We start from the raw sequence: 21047 nt of genomic DNA, 5'->3' as shown, positions 1-21047 counted from the left end.
TGAACTTTGACCTTTGAAACGTTTGATAGCGTTGCAACTTTATGGGACTGACTATATATAGTCTGTCCCATAAACTTGAAATAAGCGAACGTTCGAAAAACGCCAAAAACGTGCAATTGAGCATCAATGTGCCCATTTGAATGCTAACTTTTTCTCCATGACGTTTTAATTCATCATTTTTTTCTACATGTTTTTAATTTGAACTTTGACCTTTGAATTCTAATCTGTGGCTTTTGAAACGTTCGCTTATTTTAACTTTATGGGACACGCTATAACTATGGGACACGCTTATATACGACGTTCTAAAAGTTGTAATTTTGACCTTTAAACGTCCGCTAGCGTACCAACATTTATGCACTTGAACAACCATCCACAAGTTTTTAGCTTGAATAACCAACTGATTTTTTTAAAACATGACCAACAGAGAGAGTCAGAGAGACAAACAGGATGTTTATGGATTTCAAAACCAATCAAAACTCTACGACGACATTAGACCTGAATATCCAGCCGAACTAATTGATTACGTAATTGATTACGTCACTTCAAGACGGGCTGCGAGTTTTTTGGAAAACAACGATAGAGGTCCTATTATCAATTCAAGGGCACTTGATATTGCATGTGGAACTGGCTTGTTCACGCGGAAATTGGCACCCTATTTCAAGGAGGTTTATGGAATAGATTGCAGCTGGAAGCAGCTGGAGGTTGCAAAGAAGAGGGACACGGGGAACCAACATTACGCAAAGTGAGTGAAATAGTTCCTGTGAGTACGTTGCTCGACTCCTATAAATGTCGTTTTAACTAAAAATCAGAACCATTTGTTAAGCTGACAGACCAAGCTGGTCGATTGATCAGCGGACTGTTCTGTATTGAAAACATAGTGGAATCTAGACTTAACCAATACAATTTATTTGTTGGAGTTTTCCATGGTTACCAAAACCAAGAAAAAACCAGAAGCACAAAAGCATCTCCGGGCAAATTTAAATATCAAGGGCTGGCTGTGATCGGTTAAAAATAAAATCTTGAACTATTCGTTTTCTTCATTTTTGCCTGCCATTGTCATTCAACAGACTTGTTTTTGATGACCCTTCTTGTGATCTGAGATAGACCCAGTTTTCAGATTCGAGAAAGAAAATTTCAGACATAAACCATAGAAAATTTGCGCTTACAGAATATTTTCGAAGATTCTCACAGAATTGTTAGATATTTTTTTGGTTATCTGAAGCAAATACTTTTGATCTTTTCATGGTAGTATCTGTTGAATTCTGGGAATTCTGCGTGTGTTTTGTCAAGTTACAACATTCTGTTTCGTTCTCAAAGTACACCCGCAAAAGTTTTCAAATAGCGAGTTCGCGAGCTTAACGAGAAGTATATTCATTATAAGCAAACACTAAAATTCAAGGTTAACCGAACCATTTTCAAATTAGATAGTATTGGATCTGTCAATTTTCAGTATAACTGATTTTTTTAAGAAAAGAAATCCAAACGAATAGTGGCATGTCGAAACTAGTCATATTCGAGCAGTCCGGGTCACCACATTTTAGTGGTCATACAATGTTCATATATGATTTCAAACAAATCATAACGTATTTCCTAGTACGATCTTAGTATGACTACTAAAAAATCAAACATGATCCTCTAATGATTACCAAGAAATCAAATATGAACCTATTATGAGTACCAAGAAAAATACATCCAAGAAAAGACATCCAAGAAAAATACATCCAAGAAAAATACATCTATTTTTCATGAATCTTTTTACCATTTATGTTTTTTTTTTTAATTTTAAGGCATCATCTGTGTGATGTGTGACTTGACCTACTTTGTGGTCCGCCAAAAGACCCTTACGTACATCATTTGCAAAGTTGAGCACTAAATAAAAGAGAGAGAGTGAAAATATATAACTAATAACAAAAGCCTTGTTATTCTCTGAAGCCAGCTAACTGTAGAATTAAGTTCCTGCGTAGTTTATTGACAACTTCGTTAGTCGCAACTTTATCTTTCACACCCAGAACTTTTGCGGGTAAAATAAATAGGTCCTAATTTTGACAGGTCTCAAATACACATATGCGTGACAAATGACACCTGATAAGAGGCACACAAAATTGTGGCGCGATTTGGGGCAAATCTAATAAGACCAAGATTATTCGAGTTGGAAAATCTCGAGGTCATTCACATTAAAACTTAGCCCGTGGAAACTACAAACAAAGGAAATCAATTTATTGTCCTTATGTTTTTCATTAAAAACTGAACTTTGCGAATTGCTATTATTGGCCTTGCTCCATTTTAGCCTTATTCGTCAGGCTTTAATAAATTGTAGCACTATGGAAAACAAAATTGTAAAGGCAACACATGGAAAGGCCCCAATAAAACTACCTCCAGTGATTGGCAAAACGCCACGGGCAGAGCACATTCGAAACTCCAAGACGAAGGCAAAGAGGCGAACAGAAAGCGTTAAGTCTAACAAGGGAAAAGAGACCCTCGCAGCGAAAGAAAACGAGCGACCACAGCAATCAAGCGATCAACAACAGCAGCAATGCGAACAACTGCAGCAATGCAAACAACAACAGCAACGCGAACAACAGCATCAACCAGCTCATGATAGCTACTTGTCCGAAGGCGAAAAAATCCGAGCAACAAGCGCTATTGGAAATAAAGAAGAGTGCAATTTGAGCGTTCATATGCAGTGTAAAAGCAAATTTTAATTTAATTTAGATAACTCTCGTGTGTGTGCTATTCCGGTTTAATAAATTATGTCATCGATATTGAACAACTTACCCCTCTTTTTTGACTTAAGACGAGTAACAATAAAACAATGCATTGTTCCACCACTCAGGCCGGCCTTTAAGTAAATTCCTCCTCTATTTGGGCCCATTTTGTTTCCAGTGTAACAATCCCATTGGGCTTGCTCGAACTCATCGGTCTTATAAAACATATAAATATTAGTTCTAAAGGTTCGTGCTAGCTTTCTCAAATCTGTTGTTGTAAAGAAATTAAGATCATCTGGGCCATTAATAAGAGGGGCAGTGCCCATCAGATTTAATAAGTGGCAGTCCGAGCCTTCTTTTCGTAAAGAACGAATTATCTCTTCAAATTTCGGCCTTGATTATGGTTTCCGGTCAGAATTGTGCTAAGTGCAGCGCACACGCAATTGTAATTGGGATCAATAGTGTCAACGGTTTTAGGGATAAAAGAAGTAGGATCTAACGAAGGGGCGCTCTTGAAGCAATTGTTTTCCAGTAACGGCCTTTCGGTAATAACTAGGCCTAATTCATAACAAATTCTAGCCAGTGTAAGGCGAGAAGCATGAACTAAGGGACCGGTTAAACGGCGATGAGTAATTTTTTCATTGCAAAAATCACAGGTACGTACTATTTCTCGAACGATAGGCTGGGCTCCCTGGACATCGTAAGATTGTTTAACAAGCCGTTCGAGCTTAACTGCTTTAATATGCTCCTGGTCCCGATGTAATTTTTGTATGACAATTTTTGCATTCCTGGAATGCAACACTTTGGGTACAGTCTTTTTATTAATGAGAATTAGTTTTGGCTTGCAAAACCGACTGCATAATTGTTTAAAATTGTGCCTTTTCTGTCGATTAAAACTAACATCTCGTGCAAATCTTCCACGGCGATGAAATCTGAGAATAGACTGATATAATTGGAAGTCCATTGACGCTCTAAGTTAGTAGGTACATGAAAGCTAGTAGGAATCAAGGCTTAATGAATTTGATAGTTGATGATTTGCTAGTTTTGCTGGTATTTGCACAAGTTCATTGAGCAAACAAGAAATGGTACCCACACTATCTCCTTTACTGAGTTATCAGAGCATGAAATATCGATCTGCTACTCTCTGGTACGGCTTCAGGTTTCCCAATTGCTTCAAACTAAGCATCTAGAATGTCACCATCCCCCCACAAGTCTTGAAAACCCTACTTCCTCAAGTCCTATCACCGTGAAATTTTAACTGATCACTCCTAGGAAAATTCCTTACACATTGAAAAAAACAACGGGCTTTTTCCGTTACCCAAAACCGTTCTTTTGGCCTTTAATGTGAAACAAAGAAAATGGATGAATGGCGAATTTCTTTTACTCCTTTTAAAGAAACGACACTTTTTCTAGAGTCAAAACATTTTACCAAGGCCTCGTTCAGAGTGGAAAGTTGAGATAAAATACCTTTCAATCCCAAAGTATTAGCACTGAAACTATTCTGCAAGGGAATAAGGGACAGAAAGAGCTAAGTTTTCTTTTTCCTTTTTGATGACTCTAAGGAAATGGTTAAAGTTACTCCAGCCTAAATGGGAAACAAAGGTATCATAGTTTAAATTGGATGCGTATCCGTTACTTAGGGAGCAAAAAAAAAGCGTGCGAAAATTTGCACACATATTGCTCAGCATTAAACATGGATTGCGCCATATTCTGAAATTATCGAACCACGTTAAACACGCAACTCCGGTCATCTCGAACAAGCATTCACATAAGATAAGTGGCATATTGTGATTGACCTTCCACGACCACTAAAACACTTAGACGTTAGGTCAGTATATTCTAAAAGGAACAACACGTTACGTTTTGCTGATAAAAAACTGATAAAGTTGAGTACCCTTAGGCACAAAAAAACGCTCAGAGAGAGGTTTGCTAATCTAAAAAGCAGTGGTTCGTCAAACAAGTTAATCATAGTTGAGAGACAAAGTTGACAGGCGAGTTCAACTTTCTTAGGTTAAAAAGTTGTTTAAAACGATTAATCGATCTTTTTGATTAGCTTAAATTACCCTGACTTAGTGGAATCCGGATTCTTCCAACTGTTGTAAGTTGTTTATGATTCTTAATTTTGAATAACAGGAGAAAATTTTATTGTGTTCATTAATTCTCTTCTTCGTAATTACTTATTCTGGGGATAACCCTTAGCTTCAATTCATCGGTGCAAAGAACCGATATATACTTGGTTGTTTTAGAAATTAAATTTCAGTGAATTATTATTTTGATTACTTGGAAAAGAAATTAATTATTGCGCGCATCAAATATCTTATATACAGCTTTGAGAGAGCACAGGGGACAATAGTCTATACTTAATTGTCAGACGGACTCACTTTTCTTCGAAGAACCTTTCAAACTTGATAGAGTTTTGGACGCTAGCCAGTCCCCAGCTAGAAGCCTTCTAACGATAAAAATACAAAATTCTACACTAACACCTATAAATGCTGATACCTCTAAAATAAGGCCTCTAAATTTTGCATATAGCCTCAAATTCTAGTAATTATACTTAGATTCTTATCAATTTTAGTTAGTGTTCATCTTAATGACTGGATGCGATATCAGATTTCAAGCAGCAAATGAATTCGAAAAAATTGCAGCAGCGTTAGCCGTATATTTTTATAGATAATGTTCTGTGGTTTTGTCACGTCAAAGAACACCCTAATTTGTCTCACATTTGTTATTAGAAAATGAAACCTCTTTTTAGTTTTATTTTTCTAGAACTACAGGAGTCTCATTTCAATTGTAAAACTGACAAAACAAACATTGGCAATGTTGTTTCTAATGAAGTTAATCTTACGCCCATTATCCCTCAAGGTAGTATGATTTGGCAATCTGAAAACATTTTAGTCCCCTACAGATGAGATAAACGGCATCCATAATTTCAAAAAGTTGACAGAAGAATGGATCAGGTTTTCAGTTAAAAAAACTAGGGGTTAGTGTCCTTTTGGTTTGACAGGACAACCAGCGGCGTTAAATGCAATCTCATCAATAATCCCCCGACACTTAGACTCCATGATAAGACTTGGCAACTGTTTGTCAGTAAAAGTACAACTTGCGACAAACCTGTCAAATAAGCGTTACAAAAACAAGCAAGACTTCTGAAACCGCGGGTCCGAAGTTGAGTTACGGTCTGCATGCGCATATTATTAATGAGTTACTAATCATTTTTTCGGGGATATTTTCCGTTTGTGCCCCAGCTATTAGTGGGTGCATACTATTTTCACCCCCAGACGCACGTGCGAAAGTTTTACATAACGAATTATTTTAAAAAGGGAACGAATTATTTTAAAAGGGCACGTGCTATGTAATTGGGGATGTATAACGTACTGGGAGCACAAACTGCAAATATCCTTTTTGGTTTGCATCTCTATTGTAGTATATCTTTTTGCGCTGATTTTAAAAGTACGGAAATGTTCAATTTTCGCCATAAATAGGTTTTTGATACGCGTTCTCGCATGTTGTATGACGCACTTGATTGTTACGTCAATTTGTCCTTAGCTGAACCAGACAATTCTCATAGTCCTATGAAACTCGTCATTGGATATATTGATTGGGAATGTATAAAGTTTGAGTTGTTTTACACTGCGACTGATCAGATTGGCCTCTTTGAAATACAAAAAGACAGAAAATTAAAAACCTATAAGAGTTTTGGAAGTTGCTGTCAATGTTTCCTGAAAACAAACAATATTCAGTTTGACCTGACTTAATTGTTTCGAACCTTCTTAAGGGGGAGCAAATATATACACGAATGGGTTTTTTATTCAGTGAAATTTGACCGATCGATATATTCTTAGAGAATTGTGAGTGATATCATTAAATAGCCTGTCCACCGTAGAATATGAAATAAAAATATTTTTTGGATTTCGTTTTCTAGAGAGATGTCGAGGATTAAATTTTTGCATTATTTTTTCTGACGATTTGCATTCAGATGATTTGCGTTCAGATGTTTTGCGTTATTTTTATTCAGATTTTCCGGATTTTTTGCAAAAAATTTCGTCAATTCTGCTATAATATATTAAAATTGTTACAAATGGTGTTGTTGATTTCGTTTTCAATGACAAAAAGTTTTGTTGACTATATTGATTGAACTTTTTGGCAAAAATTTTACCTAAATATTTCAAAATTCTGCTTGTTTCATCAAAAATGCACAAAATAAGACCTACTTTAGCCCACCTCGAATAAATTTGCCAGAAGTAATCACCCATAAACCACTAAAACCAACTTCGTTAACTCCGAAGGAGGCTAATATTACTTCCACTTGCATTGAGAAAGCTCTGTAAATCGCTAACGTTACAAGACGATTATCAAAAACTCGGTACTTAATTTTGATTTCTTAACTAACAAGTTATCTATATCAATGACTTTCGAAAAATTTAATGTTCTTGAGGAACGAACAGCATTAGTTTTGAACCAATCCTGGACTGTTAAAATTCAAGATTAACTCAGATTGTAATCAGTCGGCCGTTTAAAAAAGATCTTTTTTCGCAATAATTGAGGAAGACTCTCTGATGATTAGATCAATTGGCTTTCTAAGCAATTCAAAATTAATGCAACGAGTTTTTTACCCGAAAGCTCATAGTCGCTTTGTCTTCTAAAAATATTTCATTTAAAAAACCATGGCTCATTGAAATTTGCCAATACTCTTTTCTTAATTTGGTCTCAACTGGTAGCTTTGTTTCAGCAAAGGAAGAATGCATCCTCCTTCTACTGAAATAATGCGTAACCTTAAATTAAGTTATGGTTTTCTGGCTCTGATACAACTAGATTCTTGTAATTTTTTTCAATCTATGCATTAGACCATTTTCCATGTTTTTTACCCGTTCTACCACATTATCACATTATAGACAGTTTACATATCACATTGTTGGCCTTCAAAATAAAAAACAAAAGGTATATATGGTTTTAACGACTTCGACTCGACTTTCTCGAAGAGTTCAATTGGATTTTTTACATTCTTCCTTTAACTGTCGTTTTTATTTTGTCTTTTAGTCGTATGAAATTTCGTGGAAATTCTTGGTCTTATTGGCATTTTATGAAGGAATAGATGAGTCGAAAATCTGATTTTAGCAGGTACCTGATTGTTTTCATGACTTTGAAAAGTTGTTTTCGAAAAAAGAAAAACCTTCAACTTCGCATTTTTATTTTGTTGCTTATTTGTTACCTAGTCCCGTTAATGACAGGTCAAATACGACACTATTGTATAATAAGGCGCAAGTGAACAGAACAGAACCGGTTTGGCTCTACTGGCTTTGACACGGGCTTTTCGCAAAAAAAATTACTTTTTTGTCATTTTGACCTTTTTTGTAGACGTAAGACATATTGTGAAAAAAAGTGCGTTTCAGTGGCTTACTTTGGACAAACAAACTAATCTAAGTTATTTACTTTTTTTCAATTTGCAGCTATTGGCTTTCATGACTTTGAAAATATTTCTTTTAGATGAACATTCACGTACCACATTATCGGCTTTTAAAAAAGGCGCAATCAAACATATTTTGAGGAGTAAATATGGTCTTACGGCTTTGACTACGTTTTCTTGCAAGTTTTAATTGATTTTTTTTGTCTCTTAATTATTGTTCTTTTTGTAACCGCAGAAAAAAAATGAATAATGACAGGTCCTAATGTCCTCCCATAGAAACATACATAAAAAAAGTTTGTTGGATGTTTTCAATTGACATCCAATGGTTTTCATTACTTCGAAAAAAATTGTTTTTAGAATATACGCGAATTTTTATAACTTTGCTGTTTTTGTTCTTTTGTCTTATTTTTACCGAGCCTTATTACCAACTGGTCCCATATCTTTTCTAGCGAGCCACAAGTTATTTTGTTTAGTTTCAGTTTTTTCGGACGCTATTTTGACCTTTTTATTTTAAATGGACAAAAAGTTTTGTAATTAATGTTAAGTTGCTCTTGAACGAAGTTCATAACGACTATTGTGTAAGTGTTGGTCTTCAGCTTGTCCAATTTTTCGCTTTTCTTGAATGTTTTTTGAATTTTCAAGTGACTTTTTAACACTTTCGTTCTTCGTTTTTGGTGAACTCTATTGCTGTCAATCCGAGGTAAAGCTTTTTCCTAAAAAGAAATCTGTTGCAGCATGGCAAAAGGAAGGGCTTGATAGCCGAGCGGGCACTGCTTCTGGTTAGGAATCGTGAGGTCAATTGTTGGAAATTTGGCGTGTTTATTTTTCCACCCACCTGTCGTTCGAGAGCAATTCCTCCAACATTTGTTGGTTTATATTTTTTAATCAAGACTGATTCATTATTAATTTGGAGTTTAGCAACCTCAGAGATTTTGGAGTTAATTCGTTTGGACAATTCAACGTTCGAGAGCAATTCTCCCGACTTTAGTTGGTTTGTTTTTGTTGTTTTTTGATTTTACTGTTCTTCTTGACTCGCTTTCTTAATAATAGCAGATCAGATGTCATCAACCTAATTTTTTACTCGACTGGGTTGTTTGCTTTGGAGGCAATTGTTTTGTTTATGCGACAATTCTTTTTAAGAAGTACTTGAATTTTTCTATCTGATCCTTATTTGGTAGACAATTATGTCAAAATTGTGGATGAGCGGGGTCAGAACATTATGTGCAATCGGACATTAGCAAGCCTCATTATTTATTCAAAAATTTCCTTGCGTTTCAATTAGTCAACTGGGTGTTTTGACTAATTCCCAAAATAATGAAGCGTCAGTTTTAAGAACCATGAAGAATTTAAAACTTAACTGGTCCAAAACCAACCCAGAACGAGATCAGGTATCAGGCAGACTGAACAGCCTGGAATATGAGCGTGTGCCAGAGCAAACTGATCGAATCATAGGTAGAGTACACGTCGAACAGGCCGAGATTCAGCATGGGTCAGACCGAACAGACGTTTGTTCACTGACGTTGTTTCTTAATGGTAGTGGTCAAACAAGAATATTATATGGTAACAATTAGTCCATAATGTTTTTCTAGTATGGTTCATGCCGTGTGGTTTCAAAAAGTGATACGAGAGCAGTGTAAGAGACCATACAAATTAATTAATTATCGTTGCGGCAGTGAAAGAAAACACGGATTACCTTAATACGGATTACTATATTAAGATTAGTGTAGTAGCGTAATAACTGCTACAAAATCATATACAATCCATGTATGACTTAATCATTTTGGAAATTTTCATGAAGTGTAGATCTCGAGCAGGGATCTTTATAGCTACCAAGTATTGATAATTTTTTCTGAATGAAAAACAGCAAACGATTTGTCACCTTTTACCCTCAAATAATACCCATTTTCGAATTCTGTTCTTGCGCTTTTTTAGTTTTACATAGAGCTCATCAAGTTTGTGGTGGTTGTCGTGCCTTTTCTCTTTGGATTATTAGTCAGAAGCACCAAGTGAGAACAAAATTTGATGATGTAGTTTCTGTAATTACAACTATGTTAGATATTTTGATAACTGGTATTGACAGATTCGACGCCTATGATTTGGAACAGATGAATAAATACTTTGGAATAGTGGCCAATGATGTTGCTCTGATCTCAATTGCAACTGCAATGCACTGGCTTGACTTTGACAAATTAGCCTTGGCTCTCACCACTGTATATCCAAAAGAAACCACAGTTGCGGTTATTGGGTACCTGCCACCGAAAATATTGAATGAACAACTTGTGACATGCAAGAGCCTCACAGAGAGTCTGAAATCTGTCAACGGAGTGCTGAAAGGAATCTGTTTTAAATCAGCTCCAAACGGGATCTAATCCTTCATCCCTTTTTCAACATGTGATATACTCAAGAGGAAAAATGACATAGGTGAATATTACTAATGTAACTTGCCTGCATAACATAGATAGCATCTTGTGTAGCGTTGAAACGCAATTTTTAAACAAAATCTTAAGACACTTCATTACTAAATTATTAAATAATTAAATTTTTGAAGACAGCTGACAAAAGCGGAGGTAAATAACAACCGACTTTTTGCATCGTTATAAACAAAAAACCCTTCAAAAAACAGGTTGAATTAATTCGGGTGAAAAAAAAACAAGGAAAAATTTTCCCACGCGCATACGAAACATTTGTATACTGAAAAAAGTACACAATCGCAACAATGCTTATTTTTGATTCGCTAATAGTGGAACAACTTGAATCCCAGAAAATTAAGTTCATTGATTACCGGAAGTTGAGGGATTTTCTTAACAAACTTAACGGATTGATTCCTGGGTTCAGTGGTATTAGAGTCTGTAGAACATAAGAAATTTTCATATGTAGAATATGCGAGTAAGTTAGAAAATTTAGGTCAACTAGTACAAGTTGATTAGGTTTTTGAAATAAGCATTCTTTCTTAAAAGGGTTATTGTTTCGAAGGCGCCAGAGAGGACAGTTGAGTGATTTATCTTAAACAAACCAATTAATGAACAAAAGCATATTGAGCTGTCGATATATTTCGTTTACTTAGCAAAATTGTATTTGTGCATCAGACCAAAGTCGAAAAGAGTGGTTTAAATTTAGACGTAGATGTAAACTAGAGGCAAACATTTAAATTGAACTAGATGTGAACTAACCTAAGATTTGCAAATTAATTGGCACCCCAAACATGGTACACCTCAACTCTTTGAGTTATATTCATGATTGGACTCTGAAAAAATGTGGAGATCTTCCTCTAATGATTGTCCATATATTATAGGGATGCGCGGCGGGTTACACTTTTTCGATCTGAGCCAGTTAAGTAGAGTTTTGTTGATTTAGATTAAAAAAAGGCCATTTATCTGTTTTTGAAAATACCACCTAGCAGATTTGAACCGTACCCCCCATGGAGGGTTTTATTCAGCGGACGCTCACCAAATTTTATTGTCAGGTACACCCAATGGTCCTCTCAAGCTGGTGTAACTTTTGGGCCAATCCAACCACCCAACCCTGAGCTATTAACACCGGAAGTAGGGTGATTTAAGTTTTTCGATATTCAAAATAGAAAATTGACTGTTTGAGTATGATAAGGCTAGTTAAGGGTTGCAATGGGTATCAGAAAAAATTTATCAGATGATCATGCGAAGGGTTAAAGAAGTTGTGCGAGAAATTATTATAGTTTTGAAATAAGATTAGGCAGTTTTTACTTAAAATAATTACCATTGAAACGGAATTAGCAATTTCTCGAAAACTTGATGTCGGATTGACCTGAAAATTGGGGCACAGGCTGATTTGGGTACGAGGAATTCGATTTTGAGGTCAGATTGGACCCCTCACCGATCTGCACGGGATTAGCGCACACCGGTGAAGCAGGACGTAAACTTGAATTGCTCGTGGAGTATTGGTAGCGGCCTTTTGATTTTTGGAGGGTTAATGTAACTTTTCAAGGGCTTTCTATTAGTGCTCTTTTTAACTTCCGAATGCGACTAGAAGTTGGTGCTTCGGGATAACCAGAGTGCTGAAAACCGGAAATTGGCCTTCTTTAACGCCCGAATGACTTTGAAATGGTAATATTATGATAACCTGAGACAGTTTGTGACAAAAAATACCAAGCCCGGTCAATTTTAACCAACTGGGATTTTTCTTGTTTTGGCACCCACGACTTGTTAGAAATTTTCGAATTGCAAATGATTCGCAACGGCTAATCCCTATATCACGAAAACTGGAAGGCAGGTTGATGGCACCCTATAATTATCAGAAATTCTTACTCAAACACGTTTTGACCACTACTTCGCGGGTTATCGAGTTTGGAATTTTGGGGTCATTCGGGAGTTCAATGAAAAGTGTGCGGAGGCATTTTTCGTGTTCTAGTGGGAGTTAGGCCATGAATTTTTGTAGGTAGGTTCAACTATGAATTTTCCAAGACAATAGTTATTTTTATCGACTTGACCACTCATTTTGGACGGGTGACCTTTGGATGATCTCTAGGGATCAAATTTAGGGGCTTTTCGGGATTTCGGCAGTTTCGGCGGATTTTAACTGGGAAATTGCATGAACTGTTGTGCAAATTAAGAATAACCTTTGCTCATAGTTTTCGGGTTGAGTTAGGTTATTCAATCAACTCATGATTTTTGACATGGATCGATTGCAGCAAGATAATTTGATAGCGGAAAGAATAAGAAATTTTCAGGGCGACTTTTAATGTTTACTTAGCAAAAACTGATTGATATGTCAAGTGCATATACGAGATAAAGGGAATGGATTTGTTTACATAACGAGTCCAAAGGTCATTTACTTAAGATAAAGAGAAAGTTGAATAATGTCTGGTAGAAAGTGAATGAGAGGATAATTTGATACTGGTGTGCTTGCATAGCAAACAAAGCCCTCCTATAGAATGTGAAGGATTTCAAGTGTAAATTGCAATGTTTGCTTACGAGATTATGGTTTGTTTGCATAAGATAAGAGCGTATTGGTTGAGTATAAATTGAAGAAACACAGAGAGCCTTGGGCAGAATTTGGAAATTTTTGGGAGAAATTCAAGAACGTTGGACACAGGAGAGTTTTTCGCACAAGCGAGAGAACGTGGTTGGTTTAGTGGGACAAAAATTTAACAGATTTGTAATTGCAAGACCAGTTGGGATAACGTGAGCGTTTTTGATTGAGTTCAATTGGGAAGTGAACAACGGATATTGTTATTACTTTTTAAATTACTATCATAAACTGTCTTTGGTTTTGTTCTTTCCATTGATGTGCAAGTACTTTTCTTACATTTGTTATCCATATAACTAGAAATGATATTACGAAACCCATTGCGATTTGACTTATTTCAAGGCAATCCAGTTTGCAACAGCATACAAGAGTGGAAGAGGGGAAATAGCAGAGTTACAAAGTAACGCTTGCTTCACCAATTCAAAACCTTTGGTTTATTTTATTTGATCGATCTTTTGGGCAACAGAGTCCACTCACTGTTGAGACTAGCAGAAATCCAGGAGACGACAGTGGCCCTCCTGGTTGGGCTTCATTTCTCTTACTTTTTGCTGTGGAAAATTCTTTGATTATTTGGAGAGCGTGCAATGTTTTTCGTAGGCAAAACTGCTGAGAAGGCACCGAAAGTTGATTTACCAACCAAGAGTTTGATTATGATTGGTTATTAATTGGTGAAGCGTTTTCCTTCACCAGGCTACGCAGCTTGGGAAGTTTGGCGTGAACATTATTTCAGCACTCTCATGAAGCTCGGATGGACGGAAGAGATGATGAAGTAGTTGTCTACAAATTTGTGTGGGTGGGCCTTGAAAGTAAGTTGAGTGTAAGTGATTTACTCAGAGGTTATTGGCAGTCGAATCCAGGGAAGCAATCATGGACACTGACAGAGATGCTGTATCGGTTTGATATACGTTTGCCTGACAATCCAATTTTTTATAAGCGAAGCAACAAATTGTCTATTAGAGGGAAAGCGAGAAATAGGGTGGAATTCCTTGAAACCAGTGACACTGTGGTTCAGAGAACGCGACAGCAGTGTTCTCATTTGCAGGTGATTGATGCAATTAAAAGCGTTGACACTTCTCTAACGGATGAATTTCGGCAACCCGGTAAAAGTTTTGAAGGGTTTGCCATTGAGCGATGTATCAAGAAAAGGAGCTTTCAGTAAATTTCTGTTTGAGATGTGGAAGATGCGACAATTGTTGAGAGTGGCAGTAGAAAAAGAATTCCAGGTAACGGTGATGAAATGCAAACTGCAACTGACATCGAGTTTATGGAGTAAATTTGTGGTCAAATAAACCAAGAAATTTATAGAACAGCAGTAAGCGAATATGAAAACAGTGGCTTCAAAAAAAATGACAGAAGAAATTATTGAATCAAGAGTTGAGTCTTGTGGACCAGATGAGCATCATGCTATGGAAAAGGACTTTGTACTGTCACCAGAGTCTGATGAGCTAAACGATGAACAGTCAGATGATGAATATTTGCTTAAAGATATTTCGAATACAGATTTTGTGGACGTAGAGAATGTTGATGTCGACAATCCGCGAAGCGACACAAACTTTGCTGCGAGTTTGATTTTAGTAGCATGCGATAATGTAACAGCAATAGCGAGCAACTTCGGCGGTTGTGTCAAAACTAGCAGAAACGAAATGTTGGGAGCCCCTGCCTTGATGGAGTTAAAAACAGGAGGTTTGGACCAGAAGTTCTGCAATGCAAGACATATGGCTGATGAGACACATTTGGGTACAACTGAGTGCACTGTGGACACTTTGGAGAATTGGACAAGTTCAGTAGGAACTGATGAGCAGTTATGTGAAACACTGAAGGTTCAAAACGATAAGGCAGCAGATGACTGAAGTAATTTTGAACAGTTGGGAAACGAACTGGAGGAAAGGGTGCAATCGCATATGAATGAAAGCCAGCTATGTGGTAGTCTTTCGCTCGAACCAACGGATGAGCATCAATTGGAAAGTGCTGGAATTGACAGAACAGGGACATCCGATCAGAAGTCAATGGCTACAGTGTTGCACATTTGGGTTCATGATAATCAACAGCCTAGGAGGCAGGAATCTAGCGGATTTTTGATGGAAGTTGAACAGAAAGTGGAGAGAAGTAGTGCATCGCCGTTTCCACAGATAGCAATGCTGTTGCTGGAGAACCGATTGTTGAGCCTGAAAGAGAAGTGGAGCCGTTTGAAAGCATCAGGGCAGCAGTCATGGCAGGGTGACAGGAGAAATGCTGGCTCTAGTGGAAGAAGAGGTGGACATCCTTTCAAGCATCAGACGAAGAAGGTTTCCATGTACAGGTGCACGACTATATGATTAGAGGGACGTTGACAGCTAAGTTATTCAAGCATTTTACCCAATATTGCCCTACATTGTACTATTCTATTTCATCAAGAGCAGTTGGTCAAGCTCATCAGCCTTAGAAGAAACTTTTTTTTGAAAAAAAAGATTAAGGAAAATGTGTAGTTTTAGTAGATCTATTTTAAGATTTGTTTTTTTTTCTTTGGTGATTTTGATGTTCCCGGGGAGAATGTATGACAGAGGCAATAGAGTTTGATCAAAAATCATTATTGATGAATTAGGTAGATTATGTTAAACTGTGAAAATGCGAAAGTGTTTTCAAATCTGATTTAATCAATCACTAATCATTTTTAGTGCAGTTAGTTTATATTTACCCGGAACTAAATATAATTGGTTCACTTCTGTAGGTCGACTACTGTTAAAGTACGTAGGGGTCAGTTAGTCGGGTCACAGTATAGCTGCTTGCAATTATTCGGGAGAATAATAATCTAGGATGGAGGTATGTAGAACATAAGAAATTTTCATATGTAGAAACTGCGAGTAAGTTAGAAAATTTAGGTCAAATAGACAAGTTGATTAGGTGTTTGAAATAAGGATTCTTTCTCAATAGGGTTATTGTTTCGAAGGCGCCAGAGAGGAGACTTGAGAGATTTATCTTTAACAAACGAATTAATGAACAAAAGCATATTAAGCTGTCGATACATTTCGTTTACTTAGCAAAGTTGTATTTGTGCATCAGACCAAAGTCGAAAAGATTGATTTAAAATTAGACGTAGACGTAAACTAGAGGCAAACATTTAAAGTGAACTAGATGTGAAGTAACCTAAGATTTGCAAATTAATTGGCACCCGAAACATGGAACACGTCAACTCTTGAGCTATATTCATCATTGGACTCTGAAAAATTGTGGAGATGTTCCTCTAATGATTGTCCATATTTTATGGAGATGCGCGGCTGGTTACACTTTTTCGATCTGAGCTAATTAAGTAGAGTGTTGTTGATTTAGAGTAAACAAAAAGTTCATTTATCAGTTTTTGAAAATATCACCTAGCACATTTAAACCGCACCCCCACCCCCATGGAGAGTTAAATTCAGCGGACGCTTACCAAATTTTAATGTCAGGTACACCCAATGGTCCTCTCAAGCTGGTGTACTTTTTGGGCCAATCCAACCCACCATTCCCGAGCTATTAACACCAGAATAGGGTGATTTGAAGTTTTTCGATTTCTAAATAGAAAATTGACTGTTTGAGTATGATAAGGCTATTTAAGGGTTGTAGTTGGGTATCAAGTCTAAAGTAATGTATCAGATGATCATGCAAAGGGTTAAGGAAGTTGTGGGACTAATTTATTATTGTTTTGAAATAAGAATAGGCAATTTTAACTTAAAATAATTAACAATGAAACGGAATTAGCAATTTCTCGAAAAGTTGAAGTCGGCCAGACCTGACAATTGAGGGACAGATTAATTTGGGTACGAGGAATTCGATTTTGAGGTCAGATTGGACCCCTCACCGATCTGCACGGGATTAGCGCACACCGGTGCAGCAGGACGTAAACTTGAATTGCTCGTGGAGTATTGGTAGCGGCCTTTTGATTTTTGGAGGGTTAATGTAACTTTTCAAGGGCTTTCTATTGGTGCTATTTTTAACTTCCGGGTGCGACTGGAAGTTGGTGCTTCGGGATAACCCGAGTGCCGAAGATCGGAAACGACCGAATGACTTTGAAATGGTAATATGATAACCTGAGACAGTTAGTGACAAAAAATAGCCATCCCGATCAATTTTGACCAACTCGGATTTTTCGTGTTCTGGCACCCACGACCCCTTAAATATTTTTAAATTGCAAATGACTCGCAATAGCTAATCCGTATGTCACGAAAAAAAGCAGGCATGTTGATGGCACTCTATATTTATCAGAAATTTTTAATCTAACACCTTTTGACCACTACTTCGCGAAGTTATCAAATTTGGACTTTTTGGGTCATCCGGGAGTTCGATGAAAAGTGTGCGCGGTCATTTTTTGTGTTCTAGTGGGAGTTAGGTCAAGAAGTTTTGTAGGTAGGTGCAACAGTGAGAGAACTTTCCATGCAAATAGTTTTTTTTTATCAATTGCACCCCTCATTTTGGACGGGTGACCTTTGGATGACCTCTAGAGATCAAATTTAGGGGATTTTAGGAATTTCGGCAATTTCGGCGGATTTTAACTGGGGAATTGCATGAAATGTTGTGTAAACTCAGAATAACATTTGCTTTTAGTTTTCGGGTTGAGTTTAGTTATCCATTCAACAAATGATTTTTGAGAGGGATTGATTGCAGCTAGTTAATTTGATAGCGGAAATAGAGGAATAAGAAATTTTCAGAGCGAAGTTCAATGTTTACTTAGCAAAAACTGATTGATATGTCAAGTGCATATATGAGATAAAGCGGAATGGATTTGTTTACATAACGAGTCCAAAGGTCTTTTACTTAAGATAAAGAGAAAGTTGAATAATGGCTGGTTGAATGTGAATGACAGAGCATAATTTGCTATTGGTTTGTTTGCATAGCAAACAAAGCCCTCCTACAGAATGTGAAGAAATTCAAGTGTAAGTTGCAATCTTTACTTAAGATATTATGATTTTTGTGGTTAAGATAAGAGCGTATTGGTTGAGTATAAATTGAAGGAGCACAGAGAAACTTGGGCAGACTTTGGAGATTTTTGGGAGAACTGCAGATGTTTGGACACAGAAGAGATTTTCGCACAAGCGAGAAAAAGTAGTTGGCTTAATGAGAAAAAAGCTTTAAAAGATTTGTAATTGCAAGACCAGTTGGGACACTGTGAGCGTTTTTGATTTAGTTCATTTGGGAAGTGAACCACGGATACTGTTTTCATTTTTTGAATTACTACTATAAGCTGTCTTTGATTTTGTCCTTTCCATTGATGTGCAAGTACTTTTCTTACATTTTTGTCCATATAACTAGAATTGATATTACGAGCCCCGTGCGAATTGACTTATTTCAGGGCAATCTAATTTGCAACAGCATAGAAGAGCGGAAGAGGGGAAATAGCAGAGTAACAAAGTAACGCTTGCTTCACCAATTCAAAACCTTTGGTTTATTTTATTTGATCGGTCTTTTGGGCGACAGAGTCATCTCACTGTTGAGCCTAGCAGAAATCCAGAAGACGACAGATTCCAGCACAGTTGAAGGATTTGATTCCCGCATAGTTTTCCTTCCCGGATTCCTAAAGATGAGATTTCGTTAAGAGATTTTGTTCCCAAATGTTTGATTCCGGGATAGTTATGATCGATTTGATTCCAGGAGAGTTGAAGGAGTTGGATTTTGAGGAGTTGTCGAGGGTTTTGATTGCAGCATACCTCAGGGGTTCATTTCCCGTATAAATCAGATTGATTCCTGGATAGATAAGAGGTTTGACCGGTACCAGTATAACTAAGAAGTTCATTTCCTTTTTTCCCAACTCTGAATTTTGTATATCGACGTCGCAAGGTTTATCAATAAGTATGATGTCATGGTTTGATTGTGGGTCACAGTGTACAAGAGACACAACTGTCAGTTTTTTTTGCGACAGATTATCATCCCTCTGTTATCGTGAGTTCCAATTGTTCCTCGCTATTGTTCTGTTCTGATAGTGCAAAGTTAAGAAATCAGTTATTTTTTTACTAGGGTGATGCAGCAACTGACTCACTGAATATGAAGAAATGATCAAAAATTAGAGTTGGCAATCATGTCAAGCTTTTTAAAAAGTTTTTTTTGTCAAATCGTTGTGAAAAGTCTTATACGATAAAAAGTGATTTTCAGTTTACATGTCCTATATTTCGACAAATTCTGGTTTTGATCGATTTAAAGCAAACAAGACCTCCCTTTTCCATTGTTTTTTAATGTACCTTGAACCCATTTCTTATTTAATGTCAAATTAACTTGCAAATAATGGAGGGTTATTAGGGAGAGTTACGATGTATAGCGCAAATTTTACTGGAAAATGTTTTTCTACTATTCTAAAATGTTTTCTTAGTTCGAAATTCGAAAGCCGAAAATATAGGTAAAAAAAGAACCTAATTTGCACGTAAAATAGTTTTTATGAGAGTCCAGAGAAGCCATCACAAGAAATAAAAGCTTTAATTATTTTTTCTCTTGAGAATTGTTCTCTGTAGCTTTCGTGTACATATGAATTATCACAGTAGTTAATTTGGATATGGTTTTGGCAAATTAAATTAAATAAATTAAATCAAATTATAAAAGTAGACATTAAATGTCTTCCTTTTTCTAAAGTTTTATCGTCGGTTTAATCTTTTTTTGCCATCTTCTATTTAAAAAATTTGTTTTGGTTAAACCAAAAATCTCCTGACGTACAAAAAGCTGATACCAAAATTTGTTACTAAGAAGAAGAGGAAGATCTCGCAAAAAGTAAAAAAAAATTGTTTTTTTACCAATTCACATCTGGATTTTTATAAGGAAATTTTCCCTTGTTTCGTTTTCAAACAAGTTTGTTGTTTCAAATATGACGTAGTCTTGTAGTTTAATTACCATGTTTTGAGCCGTAATATTGACACAAATTAATATTTATGCTCAACCACCAGCCCCAAAAACTTTTCCTTTTCATGTTTTCCTTTCATTTTTTTAAACTGCTCCTCTTTTCTAACCCGCAAAAATTTATTGTCCTAAAATAATCAAAAAATAGTCTCTGAGGGATACTAAAAGATGTTGCTCAATTTTCTCTACGATTCGTAAACCAAGAGTAAAAATTTGACTGAAGAAAAAAGCCGGCCTCGTATATATTCCCCATTTTCAAAGATGATGGGAAAAATAATTTTCAGAGTCTTCTTTATCTGTCGCAGTTTATCAAAATACGGACGTAAAACACTAAAATATATTAAAACAGACTCCTGTTCAGATTTTTACCCCAAAAAATTTGACCACTATCATCAACTACACGAAGACATTCACAAAAGCTTACAGAAATACATAAACTTTGACGTGGACTGCTTATTGACCGAGTACAAAACGTTGCCTTTTGACAAATTTTACAGTAATCACGAATTCAAACGAGTGTCAATTGTCAAGACCAACACTTTGTTCGATTTAGTGGAACTAAAACGGTCGACCAGCTATTACCAATTATTTCGAAATGACCATTTGGATCAGATTCGAAAATGTTCTGTCGCAGACCCAGTTGAAGAGTTCGCAAATGCTGTTCTTCTAACCGAAGGATTAATCGATGGAATCGGAAATAACGTTGATAATGACAATAGAATTCAGTTGATGAAATCTGTCAAATTGGACACATTGTGGACATTTTTTGTTCACATTCTGCATAATTGAGACGTCTTGTGAAGACTGTTATTTCTTGGGATATATTTTCGAACAAAGCATGAAATGTTGTCGTTTGAAACTTTTAACTCTATTATCTTAGTTTTACTGTTAACCTGGTTTTATCTGTAAAATGTTTTACTGTCCTTTTAACATTTATCCTTTGTATCCATTTGTAACTGACTTTATATTGAGGATTGAGGCAAATGCTTTTTAAAGCTTCTGATGCATTTCTCACTTGTGGATTATAGAAAGAAAACTATGAACTATATGCTCAACTGGTTTTTGATAGAAAATTTTAGCCGAGTGATAAATTTATCGCGAAGAGC

General features: G+C 36.3%; 1 protein-coding gene across 1 annotated transcript; it reads left to right on the top strand.

Annotated features, from left to right (window-relative positions):
• Window positions 1-257: 257 nt before the first annotated feature.
• Window positions 258-20925, top strand: LOC142342442 (uncharacterized). Its single transcript, XM_075393765.1, has 3 exons — window positions 258-742; window positions 10190-10443; window positions 20303-20925. The coding sequence occupies exons 1-3, from the start codon at window positions 414-416 to the stop codon at window positions 20728-20730; spliced, it is 1011 nt and encodes a 336-aa protein (XP_075249880.1). The 5' UTR covers window positions 258-413; the 3' UTR covers window positions 20731-20925.
• The last annotated feature ends 122 nt before the right edge of the window (window positions 20926-21047 follow it).

Source organism: Convolutriloba macropyga, chromosome 7 (assembly GCF_964194025.1).
Source record: "Convolutriloba macropyga chromosome 7, txConMacr16.3, whole genome shotgun sequence".
NCBI lineage: Eukaryota > Metazoa > Xenacoelomorpha > Acoela > Convolutidae > Convolutriloba > Convolutriloba macropyga.
The sequence above is the reverse complement of the archived record's forward strand: the minus strand, read 5'-3'. Positions and strand labels throughout refer to the sequence as shown.